This window comes from Thunnus albacares, chromosome 9, assembly GCF_914725855.1.
Source record: "Thunnus albacares chromosome 9, fThuAlb1.1, whole genome shotgun sequence".
Lineage (NCBI taxonomy): Eukaryota > Metazoa > Chordata > Actinopteri > Scombriformes > Scombridae > Thunnus > Thunnus albacares.
The window spans coordinates 15,113,026-15,134,896 of NC_058114.1; the positions used below are offsets into that span (position 1 = coordinate 15,113,026).

At 38.2% G+C, this 21,871-nt stretch overlaps 1 protein-coding gene across 1 annotated transcript; it reads left to right on the forward strand.

Moving 5' to 3' along the window:
- Nucleotides 1-5,972: 5,972 nt before the first annotated feature.
- On the forward strand, nucleotides 5,973-11,462 carry srek1ip1 (SREK1-interacting protein 1). Its single transcript, XM_044362588.1, has 5 exons — nucleotides 5,973-6,084; nucleotides 6,613-6,660; nucleotides 7,018-7,176; nucleotides 10,068-10,143; nucleotides 10,334-11,462. The coding sequence occupies exons 1-5, from the start codon at nucleotides 6,072-6,074 to the stop codon at nucleotides 10,569-10,571; spliced, it is 534 nt and encodes a 177-aa protein (XP_044218523.1). The 5' UTR covers nucleotides 5,973-6,071; the 3' UTR covers nucleotides 10,572-11,462.
- Nucleotides 11,463-21,871: the final 10,409 nt, after the last annotated feature.

Sequence of the window (21,871 nt, forward strand, 5' to 3'; positions counted from 1 at the left end):
CAGGCCAATACGCCTTGATACAGAGAGATAGCAAGACACCACAGAGAGAGAGAAAAAAGAAGGAGAGTGAGAGGTTGGCATGCTGGGGAGTGATGAGGAAAATGCAGCACAGACTGCGCCAAGTTCAAGTATTTACCCCCAAAATAGCCTATAATAGCCTGCAAACTCATATAATTATTATCCAGATTTTTTACCGAATCACATGGTTTCCACGTGGTCCAGTACTAAATGTTCTGGTTTGCGGACTGGGGTCTGGAAACCCCTGGTTTACATCAACTTGTCTACAGCCTGTTTCTCTTGATAGCTTTTTCAATGAAGACAAAGGCCCAGTAGCACCCCACTATACGTTCAAAGCCAGCCAGTGCATCCATGGGAGTTTACCTCCTATTGTAGGCTATCACTGTCCAATCTTGATTGACTTGAGTTCTGTACAATCACAAACAAGAATTGTTGTCCCTACCTTTTCCATTTTGTGTCATGTGAAATGTTGTTATGTTTGTGAAATGTCATTGTGTTTTCTGAAATGTCGCTGTGTTTTCTGAAATGTTGTTGTGTTTTCACCCTCAGGGCCACCGTAGCTTTCCCTTTTGAAAGGATGCCATAGGGAGTTCCCTTCTCCTGCATGACCACCCAGGCGTGATGCTCGTGCTTGTGGGAGGAACATTGTGTCAGGTGGTGAGGTTGGGAGACTCCACGACTGGCGCTTGAGGTCAGACGTAGGTTTATTTACCCAGGGAGCTGGGGCCAGCCAGGCCCTTGTCCAAAAACATCCTCCGCAGTGTCCACAGTGTCCGCCAGGTGCTGACCAGACAGAGCCAGTAGCAGCGTAAGTAGAACTGCTGTGAGATGGCCTGCCTCTTTCATTCAACCAGTCTGACACTATTCATGTACATTTACAATTCGGGTATTTAGGTCACACAGTCATGCATGGATTACCAATAAGGCATACGGTTGACATTTCTTGGGGACCACACTGGACCACCCAGGGGACTGTAGATACATTTGTAAGTATGAGGTCCATCAGTGACCTGTAAGAACTGCAACAATAACCTCTTTCTTTGTTTCTGGCCACTATTTGTCTCATCCCCTTGATCAACAGTGTAAGTAACAGAATTACTGAACTTGCATTTTCACAATAGAGATGAGTAAGCTAACTAGTTACAAAAGAAATGTTTAGAGAAGAGGTAACAACATGATGCAAAACTGAGTAGCCAGTTTTTGCCCTGAGCCTCTTTTTGCAGTAATCCTGAGTAAACATAATAGATGTCCAGCATTATTTTTGTCTGTGATGTCTCATATCCAGCTCTCAAAAAATATATTTTGCCACTACACACCTGATGGTTCTGAACTTTTCTTTTTTTGTAGTGAAAAAAGTTAATTAATGTATGTAAATGATGAAAATGAGTTTTTAACATGTTGTTCAAGACTGCTTCACAAAAAAAACTGTACTTTTCTGTGGGAAAAAGTTTCTCATAAAACATCCTGCTGTCCCCAGCCAAATCTCCAGATGCTTGTTGGGGTTACATACAACTGCGTGACAACAACACTGGGGCTGGGAAAAGGGTTCAGGGAACCACTAAGAGTACTTTGTGTGAGGCTGCCATTTGAAGCCATGTCTTTGACGTGTGTTTGTGGCACAATAGAAAAGATGTGAATTCACAAGAGATGTGAATAATGAGTCCAAAATGCATGCAAAAGCTGGCAAACAAGAAAATACATTTTAAATTGAATTGACTGTGGAGCATCCCAGTGGAGTACTGATTGTTTCCATCTCTTGTTTTTATCTGTGCTCATAAACACATTGCCATAATTTTATTGAAGCCACTTTGCTATGAGCTGACCTTGGCGTGTAAAGGCATCATCTTAGTTGGAGAATTTTCTAAATCCAACTAAGGAATGTGAACAAATTCGATCACAACCCCTCTGTTTCTGTAGATTTACCTATTACATTTATTTTATGATTGTTTTTAAATATTTTTATGTTGTGTTTCCGGCTCAGCAGCTTCAATGTTTCATCTCAGTGGTTGTATAACTATGAAAGGATTTGTTGTCCCTAAGTAAGAATTTCTGCCTGTCAAGCCCAATATAATATACAACTGGTTAACTGGTTTTAATGGAAATGTTTTGCATTAAAAACCAAATCCAACATCAGTCAAGAAAAATACCCACAAACTGGATGGAAGTGTCACATTATGACAACCTGATAATCAAAATTGTTAAAGTTGTATTTCCTTTGTTGTGCCAGAAACAATAAAAAAGTTTCCTCTTACAATTGTTCTGTGAGTCATAGATGCTGCAGAAAAAAAGAGAAAGTCAGCACAGCTACTTGTCTATTTATGCCATTTTTAATGGTGTCTACTAAACTCTATGAGGTCAAAGATAGTGCTAATGTCAAATAGTCAACAGTGGCAGTATTTCTACTGCTAATTCACTGGTATATACAGTAGTTCATTATATTTACACAAAGACAACTCTACTTTGTTCTTTCTAATCATCCTTTGACAGAGGGAAAAATGGGAGACAGATATAGAAGTGAGGCTCGGATAAGGATGAAAGAAAAGGAGCAACAACTGAGGAATGTTTTACTACAGTCTTATCATTATCAGGGAGCTTTTTATGATGTGTCCAGAAATTCAGACAGGTTTATGAACTAGCCCGTCAGCAGGTACCAATAAAGCACTCCTTAAAGGCCCAATCCATAGATTTTTTGACCATGTACATTTAAAGAGAAAATCAGCATTTACTGACTCTCACAGTTTATCATAATTCAAAATATAGGTTGCAAGCTTTGGACATAACAAATTTTTTTTCTGGCATCAGTTGGTTCACTTTAAACCAGGCTAGATTACCTGGTAACCTTAACTGCACAAGTTACTCTAGAGCAGGATCAGCTTGGAGGATCAGACCCAAGTGTTTTAAAAGCTGGCCTACAAACTGCTTACATTTCTATGAAAATTGAGTCATTCTGTGTAAGAATTCCCAATAACTACAGAGTTTATAATAAGTAATAAGTACCAAGTGTGTCATGCTTAGATCAGTAGAATAATTTTGCTTTCCATTATATTTGTCTTAGAGATGTAGTTTGTAGCAGAAGTTAAACACTCTGTCTTTAAAATACTGCTTCCAATAAACAACAGGAAGGTATCTGACCACATCATGACTCATGGTATTTAGTTGCAGCACTAAAAATGTTGTACTTCCATAATTCCAGACAATTATTGGTTCATTGCAACCTAATTTGCACTATTATTTGTTACTGCAGTGCAGGCAAACATGAGGAGACCTTCTGAATCGAATAGAAGAATAGAAAAATGTACAAACATATTTAACATACAAGGACTACCGAAAGAATAAACCACTGTAAGAAACAACCATCATAGCAAAATGTTAACTTGTTTCTTCTCAAAACATTAGTTGTTACATATGTAATTAATGTAATCTGAAAAAAAGCAGATTATTATTATTTTAGGAAAGACCCTGTTAATTTGCATATTGTTTAAAATGAAAATTTAGGGTTCTTGACAGAGCACATGAGGAAATCTGTGTCTGCTACATCTGTGTCTGTTTCCTTCAAAATGACTGAAAAAGTGGCCCTAACCCTGCTGATAGTGTGTGATACTTTGAATTAGGACCCACTGCAAACATGAACTCAATAAATAGTTCCATATATTAAAACTGCATAGGTAGAGTTGGGTGCTTTTGATTGGGGTCCGCCAGAACCCCAGTACATAGGTATTTCTAAAAAGCACTAAGTAAAACAGAAATAGAAAACAATGATATGAAGTCATTAGGAACAAATTGATTGACAAAGTCATAAAAAATTAGAATGATAGAATAAAGCACCTGTGAGATATGATAAAAAGTATATGTACCTCTGGGGTCTGCAGGTACCCCAGATTGTAGGATTAGGGTTAAGAGTGAAAGCAGACTCTTTTGTGCTTTGATTCTGTTACAGTGTCTTTTGTTTACATCAAGATATGAAATGCAATAAAGCCTTGAGGATGAATGAGTAGAGTGAAACATTGTTTTGGAGTGGAATAATTATGTTAGATGAAGGCATGTGTGAGTGAAAGCACAGATCATAAGAATAACACTTGTGAAAAGACATCTGGAATAACAGTTTCAGATTACTCCAGTCAAACTGTATTAAAGTGAATGTAATATGATATGTTCAGTAAATTAATAGCCAGCAGAGGAGTTTGTCATCCTTCACAGACGTGGTGGTGGTAAGCATTTCTTCCACTGTGTCTGTGTTGCTAGACAGACCAGTGACTAATATGAATGTTGTTAACTGTTTTAGGCTTGAAACCTTCATGACTGGGAACCATAATTACACAGTAGCGTGCCATTTGTCGTTCTTGTGACGAATGTTATGTCTTTATTCTCAACTTTTTCTAGTAGAAGAATTGCTTTACAAAAATTGTCTCTCAAAGGGTTGTCTACTAAATGTTCTTTGTACCTTCCAGTGGCTGAAAAAGTACATTTCCTATTAAACACTCTTTGTTTAATCTTTCACCTCAGGTGATAAACCAACACAGAGATAAAGCAAGTGCCTTTGAACTATATCTCAGCCTTGTTAGATAATTGATGCTTCTTAGCAGCAAGAAGTTTGTTAGGAAAGCCTGGAGAGAGGCATTACTTGAACTAAATAATGTAATGCTAAATTTTCAGATGAGATATAATATTAAGCTAAAAAAGGAAGATTAACAGAGATTACGTTTTGACTAAAAATAAAACTAAAACAAAAAACAGAACACACTCATTCATTATTCATTCACTCACTATCCAAGAATAGTATGACAGTCACAATAACATTTTCCTAATTATATGTGAGAAAATCTAAGGAAAATCCACTCTTGTCCAAGCTATATATGGTTCTCAGTGATTTCATCATTTCAGCCATGTGGAGGAAATTAAATCATGTGGGAGGAGAAAGGCTGAGTGATAATGAAGCAAATGTGTTAAAAAGAAGTTTTGATTTCTATCTTGCCTTAAATATTAGAATGCAAAAACTTCACATCTGCATCTTTCAGTTTTCTGAGATTCAAAATGAAGAGTTCAGGTACATGTGGCCAGTAGCTGGGAATAGAGCATTTCTCTCAAAAACACATGTGTTTTTAAGCATGTGAGGTGACTACAAGAGCTCAAGAAAAAATAAGGTGAAGTGTAGGTGATCAAAGTTCAATTGCAGTGTGTAACTTCAGAGCTGTGAAGAAGCTTATCATCTGATAAGAGAACACTGACTGTAATCAGTTTTTATTGTTAATAACATGAATTACGTGTGGGTGTGTGTGTCACAGTAACATACATGATGATGAGAACATGTCTGGAAGCCCGACATATTCCATCTGCCACTGTGACTCTGGCTGGCTTTAATTAACTGCTAACAAAAACCACAACTGGCCTTACTGGGAAAGCAATCAGGCATGGGGAGAATATTATTTTTTCTGAAAATTCAGGATAATCCAGGAAGACACTAAATAAATCGTGATGGTCTAGACTTTCTGGCACACATTGTAAGGCTACCACTATACCTCAACCCCTTCCCATGATACCCCGGAATGAACACATGCAAATTGCAAAGTGATACATATTAGCAACACCTTCAGGTTGAGTTATTTATATAGTTTATATAATTGCATTATTGCTATCATAGTTTTAATTGTACCAGTTTTTAATTCAAAACACTGATTCAGCACAGGGATTCAAACTGTCAATTTCAAGTTTTGTTTGTTTGATTAATTGTTGTTGTTGTTGATGATGATGATGATGATATAACATGTATTTCAGTTCGTCTGGCTTGAAATGTATTTGAGAAGCTGTTGTTGAAGGGACAAATCCTTTCTGAGCTAAAACCCAGTGCAGTGCTCTCGGTTGCTCCATACTCCAGTCCAGTCGGTGGCGGTAATGCGCCAGTTATTCGGTTTGCCAAACGAAGAAGATTGAACCGGAGGAACCAATATTTTTGAACGAATGTTTCCCACCGGTTCTGTTTTGAGTGAGGACAGGAGATTTGGTTGATTCGCGCTCAACCAGTATTGTACTGTCTCGGCTTTGTCGTGAAAAGTGCAATGGCTGTGCCAGGTAGGTATTAGAATTGAGTATTTTCATTGCATTTCATTGCTGGTGTAATTTTTATTACAGTTATCAGAGTAACGTTAACAGTAAACAAAGTGTCGCTAACCTTAACGTTAGCCTAGCTAAAGAGCACACACACCAAACAACTTTCTAACCTCCAGCGAGAAACAGTCAAACATCTCCTGGTAAAAAAACAAAAAAACAGTAGCTATTGTATTTGTTTATTCATAAATGTCTACAGCAATAGTGCTGTGACATAATTAATAAGCAGTAGCTGAAGTTTCCTTTGTCTCAACAACAGAAAGATATATAGCTTAGTGAGAACTCTTTGTAGTTGGTTGTGTTAGTAGAGTATTAAAGCAAAACATACTGATATATACTGTATGCTCTTAAATAGGAATTAAAGAATAGCCTAACATCATATAACATGTCACTTTGAATGCAGTTATATTTAACATTTCAATACATCTTCTTGTTTTTGGACATCCATGAGTTCATATATACAAACACTAAAAAACTCTCATTATTTCACAGGTCCTAATAAGGACAACATTAGAGCTGGGTGCAAGAAATGTGGATATCGTAAGTATACTTTTGACCCAAAATTTCCATTGCAAGTTCAAGTGCGTGTGTGTGTGTGTGTGTGTGTGTGTGTGTGTGTGTGTGTGTGTGTGTGTGTGTGTGCGTGTGTGTGTGCGCGCGCGCACACACGCACACCTTTTCTCAACCTGGGTAAATGTGGGCTTGTTACAGTCAAGATAGTCTGTTTTAAAGCTCTTTTGAGTATTGATTGTTAAGTAATAAGTGTTTTTTGGGGCAGATTCACATTTCCTTAGTCGTTTGCGAAGGTCAGTGTTATAATTCTAAAATGCAAACAATAAAATTGTCCTGCTTTGTCACAGTTGTTCATCTATTCTGTTTTTGACTTTCATTTTTCAGCGGGCCACTTGACCTTTGAGTGCCGAAACTTTGTCAGAGTTGACCCCCAGAAAGACATTGTTCTGGATGTAAGCAGCACCAGCACTGAGGAGAGTGAAGACGATGTGCCTGCAGCGCAGCGCAATGAGAAGCTGGGGAGAAGTGGACAGCATCGTAGAGGTAAGAAATATCATCCCCCTGATCTTTTTGAAGTACTATATGGCTAATAATATATTAAAAGGCAACAAGATCATCATTAATGATGAAAATGCTGCGAAAATCTATAGAAATTAGCATAAACATATTGCAAGTAAATATCTTTGTGAAATAGTCTTGGGAGAACTGATTTACAGATTCACTAAGCAGCTTTACACACTAGTGGAAATGAGAGCTTGTGAGAAATTGACATTTGAAAACTGATATTTAGTATGCAAAAGTCATGTAACATGATGTTGATAAACTCTGCATACTGCTGCTGTAACCAGGATACCATTTCTATTTTGCTCTTAAGTTTCTATCTTTGGACATAGGAAATTTGGGAAAATATGACAAATCAATGGGTTGTAAGTTTTAGAAGGGATGTGATCAAAATAAACTAACTGTTTATCAGCCCTGCACATTAGCTTGGAGGAATTTTAGCCCATTCCTCCTTACAGAACAGTCTCAACTCCGGGATGTTGGTGGGCTTCTTTGCATGAACTGCCTGCTTCAGGTTCTTCCACAGCATTAACATCAGGACTTTGACTCGGCCATTGCAAAACATTATATTTCTTCTGCTCTAAACATTCTTTGGTAGAACAACTTGTGTGTTGTTGTCTTACTGCATGACCCACTTTCTGTTGAGCTTCAGTACAACTCAGAACTCATAGCTCCATCAATGATTGCAAGCGGTCCTGGTTCAGAGGCAGCAAAGCAGCCCAAACCATGATGCTACCACCAGCATGTTTCACAGATGGGTTAATGTTTCTATGCTGGAATGCAGTGTTTGCTCATCGCCAAACATAACGCTTCTCATTCAAACCAAAAAGTTTGATTTTGGTTTCATCCATCCACAGAACATTTTTCCAGTCACCTTTTGGCTTATCCACCTAGTTTGAGCAAACTGTAGATGGCAGCATTGTTCTTTTTGGAGAGAAGTTGGTTTCTCCTTGCAACTCTGCCGTGCACACCATTGATGTTCAATGTTCTCCCGATGGTGGACTCATGAACGTTGACTGTAGCCACTGCAAGAGAGACCTTTTAGTTTCTTAGACATTACCCTGGGGTACCTTGTGACCTCCCGGAGTATTACATGCCTGCTCTTGGTGTGATCTTTGTTGTTCGACCACTCCTGGGGAGGGTAACATGGGTGTTGGATGTCTTCAGTTTGTACATGATCTGCCTGACAGTCGACTGGTGGGTTCCAAACTCTTGAGAAATGGTTTTGTAACCATTTCCAGCCTGGTGAGCATCAATAATGCTTCTTCTAAGGTCCTCAGAAATATCCTTTGTTTGAGCAATGACACACTTCCACAAACCTGTGTTGTGAAGCTCAGACTTTGATATTGAAGACCCAGATTTCTCTTTTTTAAATAAGGTAGGGCCTCCCAGACTCACACTTGATTGTCATCCCATTGATTGATTGAATCACCTGACACTACTTTCCCCTTCAAATGAATTGATAATCCTAGAGGTTCACATACTTTTGCCATATAATAAATAGCCATATAATAGCCTACATTTAAACAACCATAAAACACAAAAACACAAACGCTATGATCCAACAAATGTATTTTACTTAGCAGATTGAACTTTTCACAAACTTTGTGAACTGAACATATATGCTACAACAATAAAATAAAACAAATCACTTTGCTGTTGTTAATTAAATGCAGCCATGCGGGCAGCTTACAGCTGCAGCTCAGCCACCACCTCCACCTGCCACGGTCTCCCCGAGCCTGCCTTTCACCGGGACTGGGTAAAATTAAGCCGGCCGCATCATGTGTCCATACTCCGCATCTGCAGATTCATCCACGCAGAAACTAAACATACAAAAATATGCTTAGGGACAGTTTTGGGAAGGTGGTGAAAAAGTTAGTTTTGAGTTCTGTAAGTTACTATAACTCTCATGCATCCCGCTATGAGTTAAACATTTGCTTAAATTTCCTCAGTCACCATCATCTTTTCTAAATGTTTACACGTTTCTTCCATCCTCACCGGGGCCGGGGAAAAGTTAAACCTCCGACTGATCAATTACATGTTATTTAACCACGGAGCTCTGGGCTGATCCATTTGTTTCACTGTGCCAATGCTGGATATAATGTTACCTGAGAGAAAACAGTAAGACTTTTCGGAGTCGTGTTAACTGCTGTCAAGCCAAGGCGCAGGGCTGTTGCTGGACTGTACGGCTTTTGAATCTCATGCCACGCTTAGTCACATGACCAAACTCTCAGTGAATCTCTCATTGTTATAACAGTGGAGGCAAAAACAAAACTTTGCAAAATATAAGTTTATATTTAAATTGTCTTGGCAACATATCTGACAGGTCATATAATATTAGGCTATTTAATATGCTATTAATAAATTAATTTTTTTATTTGGCAGTCAGCACATTTCCTGCTCTTTGAACATTTCGGACATTAATATTTTCATCTGCCAAACAACTACACGTGATACCGGCAAAAAGCTGACATATACCGGCTAATATAAACCCCGGATGGGACATTTTTCTTTAGCACAGCCTATCATTTGTGATTTAGGCTAAGCAAGGTGTTGCAGAGTGTGGCTTAAAATGACAGTTCTGCCACCCTCGCAACCCATCAGTTGGTATTTGTATGCTGAGTAACCTGTCTCACAAATAAGCAAACACCCAGGTAGACTCAGCAGTTTGAAACTAAACAGGGAGAAACTCAGCTGAATGGTAAGATTTTTAGAATTTAGTCATTGCACATAGATGAGCAGCAGCAGCAGCAGCCCTAGTATTGCAAGTGCTGGTAGTGTTGCTGGGTCCAATATTAATGACTGTATATGACTGGCTACTTTTTCAGGTAAACATGTCTTGACTGTTTTGTCTACAACTTTGTGTGTGTTAGGTTCACGTGATGATGATGGTGAAAGAAAAGAGAGACACAAATTGAAGAAGAGCAGAGAAAGAAAGTCAAGAAAGAGGTAACTTTTTATCCTGTTTTGCAAATTTTCAGTGGTTTTTTTCCCCCCTTTTTTGTCCACTCTATCAACATCACTGTCATGTTGAGTGGCTATATTAAAACATAAAAGCTATTAGACAAAAAAGACATGGCACAGACATGTAAATGTAGGGTCAGAATGGATCAGTTTGTGTTTTGTTTCTACTCCTTAGATATGCTTCGTCGTCAAGTGATGGGGGGTCTTCAAAGAAGAAAAAGAAGCACAGCAGGTCCTCTCCCTCATCTGATGAAGAGGTGAGGACGAAGAAAAAGAAACTGAAAAGCCACAAGAAGAAAAGCAAGAAGGACAAACGGGAGCACGGGAAGCATCACAAAAAGAAGCAGAAGAAGAGGAAACAGAAATCTTCGTCTTCCTCCTCCAGCTCCAGTGAATCCTCAGATAGTGACTAAACTGTGTCTCGAGGTCCAACACTTTTTAATTTTTCCTGTCCATGAAACTTTGTTTTGAAGACTCAAAAAAGCCACGCCATCTTGTACCATACAAACATTTTAAAAAGAGCTGTTTACTCTGAGAGGTATTTAAGAGAAACCATCATGCAAATAAGTCTGTTGGCTGTATGATTCTCTGAAACATTTTGGAAAAGATATGTAAAAAAATTGTCACACCACACAGTTAAATGTCTTCTTCATTCAAATTCAGGAATCTTCAGCTACACATAGTGCAGTCATAATGCTGACTCTCTCGCCTGGATATTTTTTGTTTGCTTGATTCATGTGTCATTGTACCAAACTATCAAAATTTTACAACATGATTTTTTGGTTTGACTGGGCATAATACGTAGATAATGGTCACAATGATGTATATTTGTGGCTGTGCTCACTCACCCCATTCAACTCAGAAAACAAGTCATTAAATGTCCCTTCATTCATCTGACGTGTTGGCCTGTGTGTCAATAATCGCCCAATTTCTTTGTTAGTGTCAATGCTTCTTTCTATATAAAACTGTATAAATGCTGTGTATGCTATTGATGGAGTGGCTTCACGGTACAACAAAACCAACTCCTGGAGGTTCCTGCTGAAACACAGGTTGTTAGCAATGTGATGAGTATTAAACAGTTAATTTTCTCCTTGAACATGTTTGAAAACCATCTGACCTTTTTTGAGGATTTCATTCCAAAAATATTTGTGTGTTACAATTTTGAAAACTGAGGGGAAAAAGCTAATTTTGGAGGCTTTATCTGGTTCTCTTTATTTGCTGTCTGCCCTGTACCATTGCTTTTGGTTTCCCCTCAGTAAGTGTTCTTTTATTATAATTAAATATATATTTGTATCAAACTGTCACCCTGTTCAGTTTTTTTTTGAATAACTTATAATTACACCAATACAAGAAGTGAGATGGCAGAAAGGATGAAACGTTAATGATTCTAGAGAGACTTCTGGACAACTTGTATGGTAATGGAGCAGATAGTCTTATTTCCTGTAGAGGGCAGCAACATACATGAAATGTGTCTACACCTGAAATCCCATAAAGGGACATTGCTATTAAAAATACACAATGGATAAGCAAATATATATCACCTCCTACCCAACAAAAAACATTTAGGCTGTATGTGTTTGCCCTAAGGAAATATCAATATCAATATTTTGATTAAAAAAAAAAATCATAAGTTACTACATGTTTTATTTAGTTATTCAATGGCACATGCTGTATATTTTAAAGTGGGATATACTGATATATGATAATTGCCAATATTTCTGGTTAGTGTCAGGGTGTAATACTCTTCAGGTGCAAAGTACACTTAACAAGCTGGTTCACCAACTTATATAAACCATTTAAATGTTGCTCTAAGTATCTGTGAAGATTCTGGGTCTGTGGTGTAGACACTGGACCATGCAGGATGACTGCCAACTCTCAGTTCTTTTAAATCACAGTTTAAGACTTTTCTGCTTGCCACGGCTTTTAATTAAATAATTTAAGGATTAATATCTTCACACTGCAATATAACTTTTATCCCATTTTATCTGTCTTATTCTATTTTAGCTTCTTTATATTTACAAATGTAACACTTAAATTGTATTTAAATGTCTCTTTACATTGCCTTGTGTTGCTTTTATATTCTGTCTTGATGCCTTTTATGCTCTATGTAAAGCCTTGTGTAATGTAAATTGCCTTGCCTTACCGCTCCACCAGGCTAAATCTTTGCAAAGTGCTGGAAACATCAATGAGTCCAAACTTGATGAAAGAGATTTCCACACACTTAGATCTATGCAGTATTCACTTTATTTTTGAGCTTTTGGACTATCAGACTGTAGTTAGATCATGTATGCTCTGATGAATGTGAGCAGCAGCCCAGCAGCAGGGAAGCTGTAAAATGATCAAAATGCCCTGGAACTTTACCTGGAGGTAGAAAAGGAGAGGCACCACTGTGAAATAAATCGCCAAAGTTATACATAAATTAAAATATAATTCATTTACACTGCATATATACATACAATATATAAAACATATAATCTGAGCAGAACACAAAACTAAAAGGAGTGTACACAATTTTTCACATATGGCCACAAGAAAGGGACATAAGACATTAATTTAAAAAGCAAAGAGGGTCCAAAAAAAAAAACAACTTAATATTGAAGTGTCATTATTTATACATATTTTAAAAAATAAAAGACAATGACTTTAACCAAAAAACAGCCCTTAACCAAATCCAAAATAATGAAATACATCCTCTGTCTACCCTGTATCTATCTTTACTCCACCTAGTGGTCATGGTGTGAACATTTAGAGACTGAAATGCTCCTGCTCAAGTAGCTGCCATCATCTTTACTGATAATGTGCACTTGTTTGAGTTGCCAAATAATCATGAATAGACAGAAGTTGCTGAGTAACAACACTCTTTGGCTCGGCTCCTTAATGGCAGAGGCATCAATCAACATCAATCTCACTTAGTACAGTAAATGTTCTGAGGGAATTTAATAAACACAGGGATTCTCGTATATCACGTCCTCACATCAAACCATGTACACATAATAGCACTTATACATACACACAATAGAGTATACACGCAGACACATGTAGGACACACACACACACACACACACACACACACAAATATTTAATTTTATTTCATGCAAATCATCTTTTAAATGGTCCCACAAGATTTCCTGTAGGGACCTGTAGCAGAAAAATGCCACAAAGCTTGGTTGAGTTTTTATGTTTCAAACACCCTCAGACAGCAGTGTGTGTGTGAAGCTGAGGAGCTAACAAGAACCACGGAGCTGAGGGACAAACTGTCAACAGGAAGCTGGACATTGGCCACCTCCTATTGGGCATCCTGCCATAGGCTATCACATGATGATGGTGCAAAGGTAGATGCAGAAAAACATAAATTTTGCTCCCATCCTGCCACTTCAATGCTGCACAAAGAGACACAGAGCCATACAAACCATACAAATCAAGGATTTTTGGAGGCCCTTATGGTTTGTTCGATTTGGGCTGTGTGACAGGTGTTTATAATAGCCCCATTAATTTCACTTTGCCTCAGGGAAGGGAATATCTTTTTAAGCATCTGCAACATCCTGACAGCTACATGCATGGCTGCTGATCAGAGCCCGGCATTATGACAAGACACATCCCGCTCTTTATCTTTTTGAGGTCCAGAGGGCACATTCATCAAATTCGTCAAAAAAAAAAAAAAAAAAAAAAAAAAAAAACAACAACAACGTGCAGCCGCTGCTGACAGCTTAGTGGAGACAGTCAAGCAGTCAGAGTTTCTGGGAACTGGGAATGTGTGATTTTTGATTGCTGCTGGAGCAGTTAAAATGATGGAAATGATTTTGCACTTTTAGACTGTGTCTTCAATCACTGGTCTTTTCTGAGCAAAAAGGAAAATTGTTAGCAATAATTGCCACCACAACAGAACAAAGAAAATAGTGCCATTTCCAGACACTCAAATCTCAAAAACAGTTCAACATTTTGGGAAACACATTTGTCTTGTACCTGATGTCTTGCTGAGAGTAAAATGAGAATATCCATACCACTCCCATATACATGTGAGTCCATTCAATCTGAAGCTACAGCCAGGAGACGAATACCTTAGCTTAGCATAAAGACTGGATACAGGGGGAAACAGCTAGCCTGGCTCTGTCTAAAGGTGATAATATCTGCCAACACCTCAAAAGCTCACTAATTAACACATTGTATCTCATTTGTATAATCTGTACAAAACTGGAAATGTAAAAACATGGCATTTTGTGCTGGGCTATCTCTTGGCCAGGTACAGTGACTTTTTGGAGTCTTGTCATGAGGTTACCAGACAACCAGTGGACACCAGGGTGTCACTGTTCTTGGCAAAAATATTCCAATAGCTTCATATATAACAGATTAACATGAAAGTGATAATGATCTTCTCATCTAACTCTTGGCACATTTTCCCAAATGTTAAATTATTCTTTTAACGTAACATGTATTACCAACTATTGTCCATATCATGATGTACCATGTCAATTCTAATAAAAATTATTATAATAACAATTTTCTTTTGTGAATTACGTTTTTTTAAGGAGCATTCATTCTAAAAATAACAGTGCTATTACGTGCTTGCTATTTAACATGCTGAAACAAATACTTATTAGTACAATAAGACTGTTGAAAAGTGTTAACAAAAGAAACTTGGAAAGTGGAAAACTTCATAATTGCCCAGATGGTAAGAGGACAACTCGATACAGAGGAGCAAATGAAGTCTAAGGAGTGCCGCCATGTGAAGCCACACTGAGCAAACCATATGCTACTTTGTGTGAGACAACAACTAAGTTTTCCTGTTTTCATCAGCTCATTGGCTTTTATTGAGCCTGTTGGGCTTCATAGGAAAGCGGAAAGCAAATGGGACTCCACTGAGCCATTTACATGAAAATGAGATGGTCAAAGTCATCTTTTAGAGAGTTTAGCAGCAGAAGAGTGGCGATTCAGCCTCTGTGGAAACGTCTTTGAGGCATTGATTGCAAACTTAGTGGAAATCCTTTTTGCAAAATGGCTGACCAAAACGACTGTACCATAGCGGTGAACGATCTCTCATTAACATAAGGTACGTTTTTCAATTTGTTTGTATTACATTGGTAGCTCAGTTGCAGTCTTGTGTGGGCGGCCTGGTAGCCTCTGCACTGATGTCTGTTTTTAACCTTTCTTGGGGATTTGAGCACACGTGCTCTTTTTTTCCAGCAACGCCCTGCTTCACATTCACACAGTTACATTCATCCAACCTGGGAGCGGCCCAGTACAACCACAGTCTCCGACTGAAGCCAGTGCACAGCTCCACTGGAGATACAGTTCAATGCTTGGCTCAAAGGCACCTCAGTGGTGTAGATGCTGAAGAAGGATAGCGCATAACTCATTCTGTTTTACCGTTTACCCTGGGAATTCAAACCTGCAACCTTTTGGTCATGAGCCTGACTCTCTTAACCTTAAGGCTACCACCGCTACACAGCAAAGCATAATATCTTCCCAGAAATAAAATGAAAATCCCTTATGCTGCACTTTGGTGGGAACAACCCAAGCTGAGAGATGGTTTTGCGTCTGTAACCACTGTTGAAATATTATTTCAGAGGCAAGCCGTCCCCGCATCTTGGAGCACAGCGAGCAGAGCACTTGAAAAACGCATTAGGGCCAAGGGGCAAGTTGGAGGCTATACATTTGCTACCAATTTAGTTCCTGCATCTTAGATTTCGTTCATCTCTTCCTCTCCTGGCCCCGAAACCAGGCCTAATGTAGTAAATGACCTCTAGGATAAATAGACAGCAGGCTACATGACCCCAGCCATCAAAAACGGAGGCTGTAATAAATACTACATCGCTTTACAGGAAGTGTGTTCGACATTCTCCCAAAACCTGCAGGGAAAGAAAACGGGGGGGCGAACGGGGTGAGTCTCTGTTCACCGCTCTGTCTTTGGTGAAAACCTTTTTTCCTGAGGTCTGTTATTACCGGCCTAGTTCCTGGGTTCCCATTCAGAGCGGAGCTTGTTCATATAAACCTTGAGGTTTTGAGGGTTCGCTGGACTGACTGGGTGGCTTTCACCAGGGAATTAGCACAGGGTCGCATTGGATCACGATCAGTAGGCCCTCTACGGCTAACCTGTGTTGGACCGGGCTGCTTGTGGAGGTGGTGGTGGTGAGGACAAGTTTCCTGGCTCTGGAATATGGGTCAGTCAGAACCCAGGATGTGTAGGCCCTGATCCTCTAAATCATGGATCCTTTTGATGCTTCTCTACTTACTGTACAACTTCTAAATCATTTTTGTTTAACCACCATTTTCCAGATTAGGCTTGATGAGATTGGGAGATTTTTCTTTTTTTTTTTTATAATTGAAGGTAATACAGTATAAAGTAGTTTCACCCAAATACTATACAATGTGAAGATAGTTAAGATGTAACAGTTTGAGGTCAGAAATAGCTTGTAATACCAGACAGATTATATTCATGGTGATGTTTATAGATGTAATATGATGCACTGTAGATAGTAATGCTAGATTTTAATCATCTTTGGCAGAAGGAGTTGGTGATGTGAATGATCTTCATATATTTGAATATTCATGCTTCAAAAATCCACTTAGGGGATAAAGCAGTGGGAGATGGTATTGAGCCTATACTATACATAGAACATTGCTTATGAAGCAGCCTGGTGTACCATTTCATGATGTGTCTTTTTCAGCACCATGTAGCAATGGAGTTCACAATAGAAATTCCTCATTTCTTTCCTAAAGTGATATGTACTCATCTATGGCAAAAAAAGAAAAGAAAAGAAACGAAAGTTCAGTTATATTATTATATGCTCCATCAGGGCAAAAACTGCTGTTACACTCTGTATGCCAGGAGCCAAGAATGAGGCTCCCATAACTCCTTGCTTGATGTTCACATGTCCATAATTGACTATTGACACCAATAATAAGTCACTCCAACAGTCTGAGCTTCTCCAAATAGATTTTTTTTAACTGTTTGCCTTTTTATCTTGCTTTAATCAAGTGATTCAACAGGATTCTTAATTTCTACGGTACTATGTACTTGTTCCTGTACCGTCCATCTGATATGGTAAACATGGTATTCATCCTATGACCCAGGGAGATTTTTTTTTAACTTTTTGAATATTTTTACTCATTACATCTCTCTACATGCCATAGAACATCTTCACAGTCGAAACACACCTGTTAGGCAGGTGCACAGCATCCATTGCAAAACTGCTGCCTCTGCTGCTGGATGGCTGTTCATGTCAATGATTGTTTTATTCCCGTGCATTACCTTTTCATTTGCATTGCCTTTTATTTCCTTTCTCTTTTGGTGAATTTGTGAAAAGATTCAGTTTGATAGAGAGCATCTAAGCACTGAAAAATCCCACTCATCTTGCACCTGAAACAAATGTAATTGAGTAATTTGCATGAAGCTTTCAGAAGAGGCCTATTGTACACACACATATGAACACACACATACACACACACACACACACACACACACACACACACACACACACACACACACACACTGATGACTTCTGTTGTTTCTTCCTCCACTTCTGACCCAATCCATGTGTCCCTCAGAGGTCCAGAAGGTGGCAGGAGTGGCACTGCTGACAGCTACAAAAAAAATACAACCCACCCAACAGCTTCAGCACCACAGAGCCTGTCCTCTCTGCTCCTTGAATGACGATAGACGTTTTACATGTCCCCAACATCAGACACATGTGGCTTTTTCAAAGACAAACGACATGGTGTCATCTCTGCGTCAGGCACATCTGCTCAATCTTACTCTGGTTTTAGTGTTCTTTCCACTCCACATTTATATGGAAAGTTTTGTGTGCCTTTGTTCTGTGGGGGGTTTCTGTCCTTTTGTTTGAGAAAGACATCAAACGGGGCCAGAGGGGTGCATGATGGCTTGAACATGATCGAGATGGTTATTTTTTGTTCTCTTACACTGTCACTAAACTCGGCTCTCATTTTTCTTTTTTTTATGGAACACTTCATCATCAGACATAAAAAAGAAAACTGGCACAGCTGTCATCACTTTTTTTTTTTTTTTTTTTTTTTTACAGATGTTGACAAATGCTTTCAGTCTGTTGGTTTGGAGGTTGAAGGTGTTTAATCTTAGTTTAGTCATTTTGCACATCCCACAAATGTTTAGTGATTAATTTAGAAAAAGTCAACTGAGTTTGCATTCTGTTTTTTTATTATTATTATAGTAATTTTTTAATCAAAGTCTGGCTTCATGCAATATTCTCATTTGGGAGCTCCACTATTCACAGAGTAGCTTAGCTGCAGCAGCTGCAGCATTCACTGCCTTGCTTAGTGGCACCTTAACTGTGGTTTTCAAGGGAGCATGTTACTCATTTTACCCAGACAGTTTCCCAGCTGGTACAAGGATACAAACCAGAAACTCTCTTGTCACAATATTCCTTTCAGATTTTAAACCAGTGGCACTCCCACCTGTATACAGTATAGTCACGGTTACTGCAGCATCTATATTGTTTGAAGATGTAATCGGTATATGCTGAGTTGCACTACATCATTTCAGATGATCTCATTCTTGGGTTGACAGTATGAAAACATTTTTTTCAGAATTAAGTGAGAAAAGTTATATAAAATTAGGATTTTGTCATATTTTAAGTAGTTTAAGTAACAGACTTAGGTAAAAGCAAAGTGAGACAAGTTATACTTCCCCTCTTTTCCCATCCTCAGAAGATTGCCTTTTGGTGGTGTTGGATGCTAAAACCCAACATTTACCCTCTGATACTCAAATGAGTTAATGGCGGAAGAACGTAGTGGGGATGCACTCATGAAGATGAAAATTAAGACATTCTGAGAAAGTATTATAAACAAATAGATATTAGATCATGGTCTTTTTTATCTGGCACCATAAAAAAAAACTGTCAATCATGCAAAAACATGCAATTTTTGTAGCTCAGGAGCAATAGTCCTAAATGGAAAAGGATATGAGGTCGACCATTTACCTCCAGGTAGAGAGCTTTGTGATATCTACATGAAATGGTGCAATATTTTATGGTCGGCTTTTTCTGCTCTTTCATGACTGTACTAAAATATTTCTTCTAAAGCACAGTATTTGGCCCATAAACTGCCCAAAGTTCCCAAGGCAAAATGAGCAGACCTCTGTAATTGTCTAGGTGGTCGGGTATGTATGTGTAAGACTGGAAAAGAGTCAAAGAGGAGATGGCAAAGGAAGGAAGAGGAGGGAAGCTTATTAGGCAGAAAAGTAAGTCCTGTGTGGGTGCGTTTTAGCGTGGGATTGTTTGGTAGCATTTTATTCAAAGGATCAATTATTTACTCAGGCCTGTGATGAGCTTAGCTTTCAATTCTGAACATCAATGCAGCTTAATATTCTGGCAATTAATAGGGAAATTCTGGGCTAATCACATTTTTTTTTCTATGCAATATCACAAAGAGCAGCTCTGTTGGAATATACTTATGGTTCATGCAGAGCAGGCTGGTTTTATCTTCAGTTGCAGGGGGCTTCCTCTATCACCAGTGGCTTTAGAAATGTTAAGAGAAGAGCACGACTCTATTGTTACTTGAACCTGGAGCTGTCTCACAACCTGAGTCACTTTGTTTATATGGGTTTCAGAGAAAAACAAGGACAAGCAATGTTATTAATGTCTAATTAATTAACCAGGTCTAGCTAATGCTGTAGTGAGACTGTCCACCCTGCACTATCTAAAGGCAAATATAGCTGCTGACAAAATTATTTCACCACAAGGTCCATTAAGCGGCTGTTGTAGAGCTTTTGATCATATCACAAGCATGTTCTACCTCAGCACATGGAGTTGGCCCAGTTACCCAATTTTAGATGTTCAAATTTCAACTTTTTCTGCACTTAAAGGTCTTCTCATCCATGGTTTTAAGGGTAAAATTGAAATGTCATTATTGAAACCTCCATAATAGCTACTAAATGGACGTGGTAAGTTGCATTGTCAACTACTGTTGTCAAGGTCAATAATAAACCGTAAGTATTAGCTGCTTTAATTCTGACATTTGTATCACCTACAGTAAACATGATAAGCTGTGTTGTGATGAACTTGTTCTTTTTTTCTTTTTGACATTTGACTTTTAAACCTGCAAAATGTAGGACTTACATTGAGTATTCATCACTTCTGTGTACTGGGAAATGTTCACATTGCTCATATTGGGTGTTTTGTAGCCACAAGCTCATTTGTTTGTTTGTTTGTTTGTTTATTTTAAGTATTTAAGATTCACCAAAGGTTGGTGTGAGTGAGTGAGTGAGTTTTCTTGAGAGTCCAGGGTTCAAATAAATACTGTAAAAACAAAAGATACAGACGATACAGAGTTGGATTTAAATTAATTTGCTAACTTTATACATAAAACGCTATGCTAAACATATATTTTTAAGAGGTACATTATCAATATTTATTATAAAAATACAGACATAAGCACTAACAATGCTTGTACCAGAGTTATTTGGTTAGAAAATAGTATGTTGCCACTCTGTGCCAGTGTAGCTCTTTGTAAGCCTTTGCTTACTCGTCTTGAGAGCTTTTGCATACCCTTGATTGAGGTTTTTGATCACAGAAATAGGAAGCAATACTTGCATTCGATACTTGTGTGAGGTTTCTAATTGCCAGTGGATAGCTCTCACCAACCTGCTTTTTAGGTCAGAACTAGAGTATTGTCATTTTTCATTCATGACTTCAAACAGACCAGTTGTAAAAATTGGTAAGGAGCATAGCCACAGAGACGGTGGAAACCAGAGATGTTTTCTCAGTAATTCCCTCCTGGCTTTGGGAATAACCACGCCTGCAGCGCATGGGAAAGGCAGTTCACAGCAAGAGTGAGAAAAGGGAAAGGAGAGCGAGAGAGACAGAGATAATAAAGAGAGCGGGAAGGAAAGAAAAGCATGAAAGACTGGCAAAGAATGAAAGTTGGAGAGCAGATAGAGAATGAGAGCTGATGCAGTGAATGAGACATGAGAGAGTGTATGGGAGGATGAAAGTGACGGGATTAGTTCAATTTACTTCATGAAGTTCTGCTCCCAGGTTATGGACAGTGAAAACAAACTGATATTGGATTAATACAAACTTTTAAATGTGGGTGTCCAATCTGTTCAGTTGGAATATTAAGTTCCTTGAATGCAAGACAATTTTAGTTATAAAGGACATTTCATTACAAATAAACTTAATGTGCTTAAATGAAAGTGCAGGGAAACTGCAGAAAAATTTCCAGTATCAGTAAATGAATAACAGAGGACTTTTTTCCAATGCTCGTGGTTTGTTTGTGGATAATACAACGTTGGCCAAACAAAGGAAATGTCAAACGTTATTTTGAACAATAACATACATTTTGATTACTGTTTTAATATAATATGTGGCTTTGGAATCTTATAAAATGGCACAACAGAAGTTGTTGATATGTTCAAGTTAAGTCTATTTTTATTTATATAGCTCCCTGCCCAGCTTCACCATAAATAATGTCTGTGCTTGTATTGCACTTGGAGCCAGTCGGACACGTGTCTAAAGCTGTAGAAAAGTGCAGAAAAGTCATAGGAAGTGTGCAGCCATTTATATAATTTGTAAAAAATATTCATTACAAATCAACAAAGAGAATTTTCAACACTTGTTGTACAGCTGCAATGGGATGGCCAACATATATATTTTTTTAGTTTTTATAAGTGTAAAAGTTGTACTTTGGTGAAAAAATTAACATGACTTAAATCTTCTTTTCATAAAAGTAAAATGAAAACATA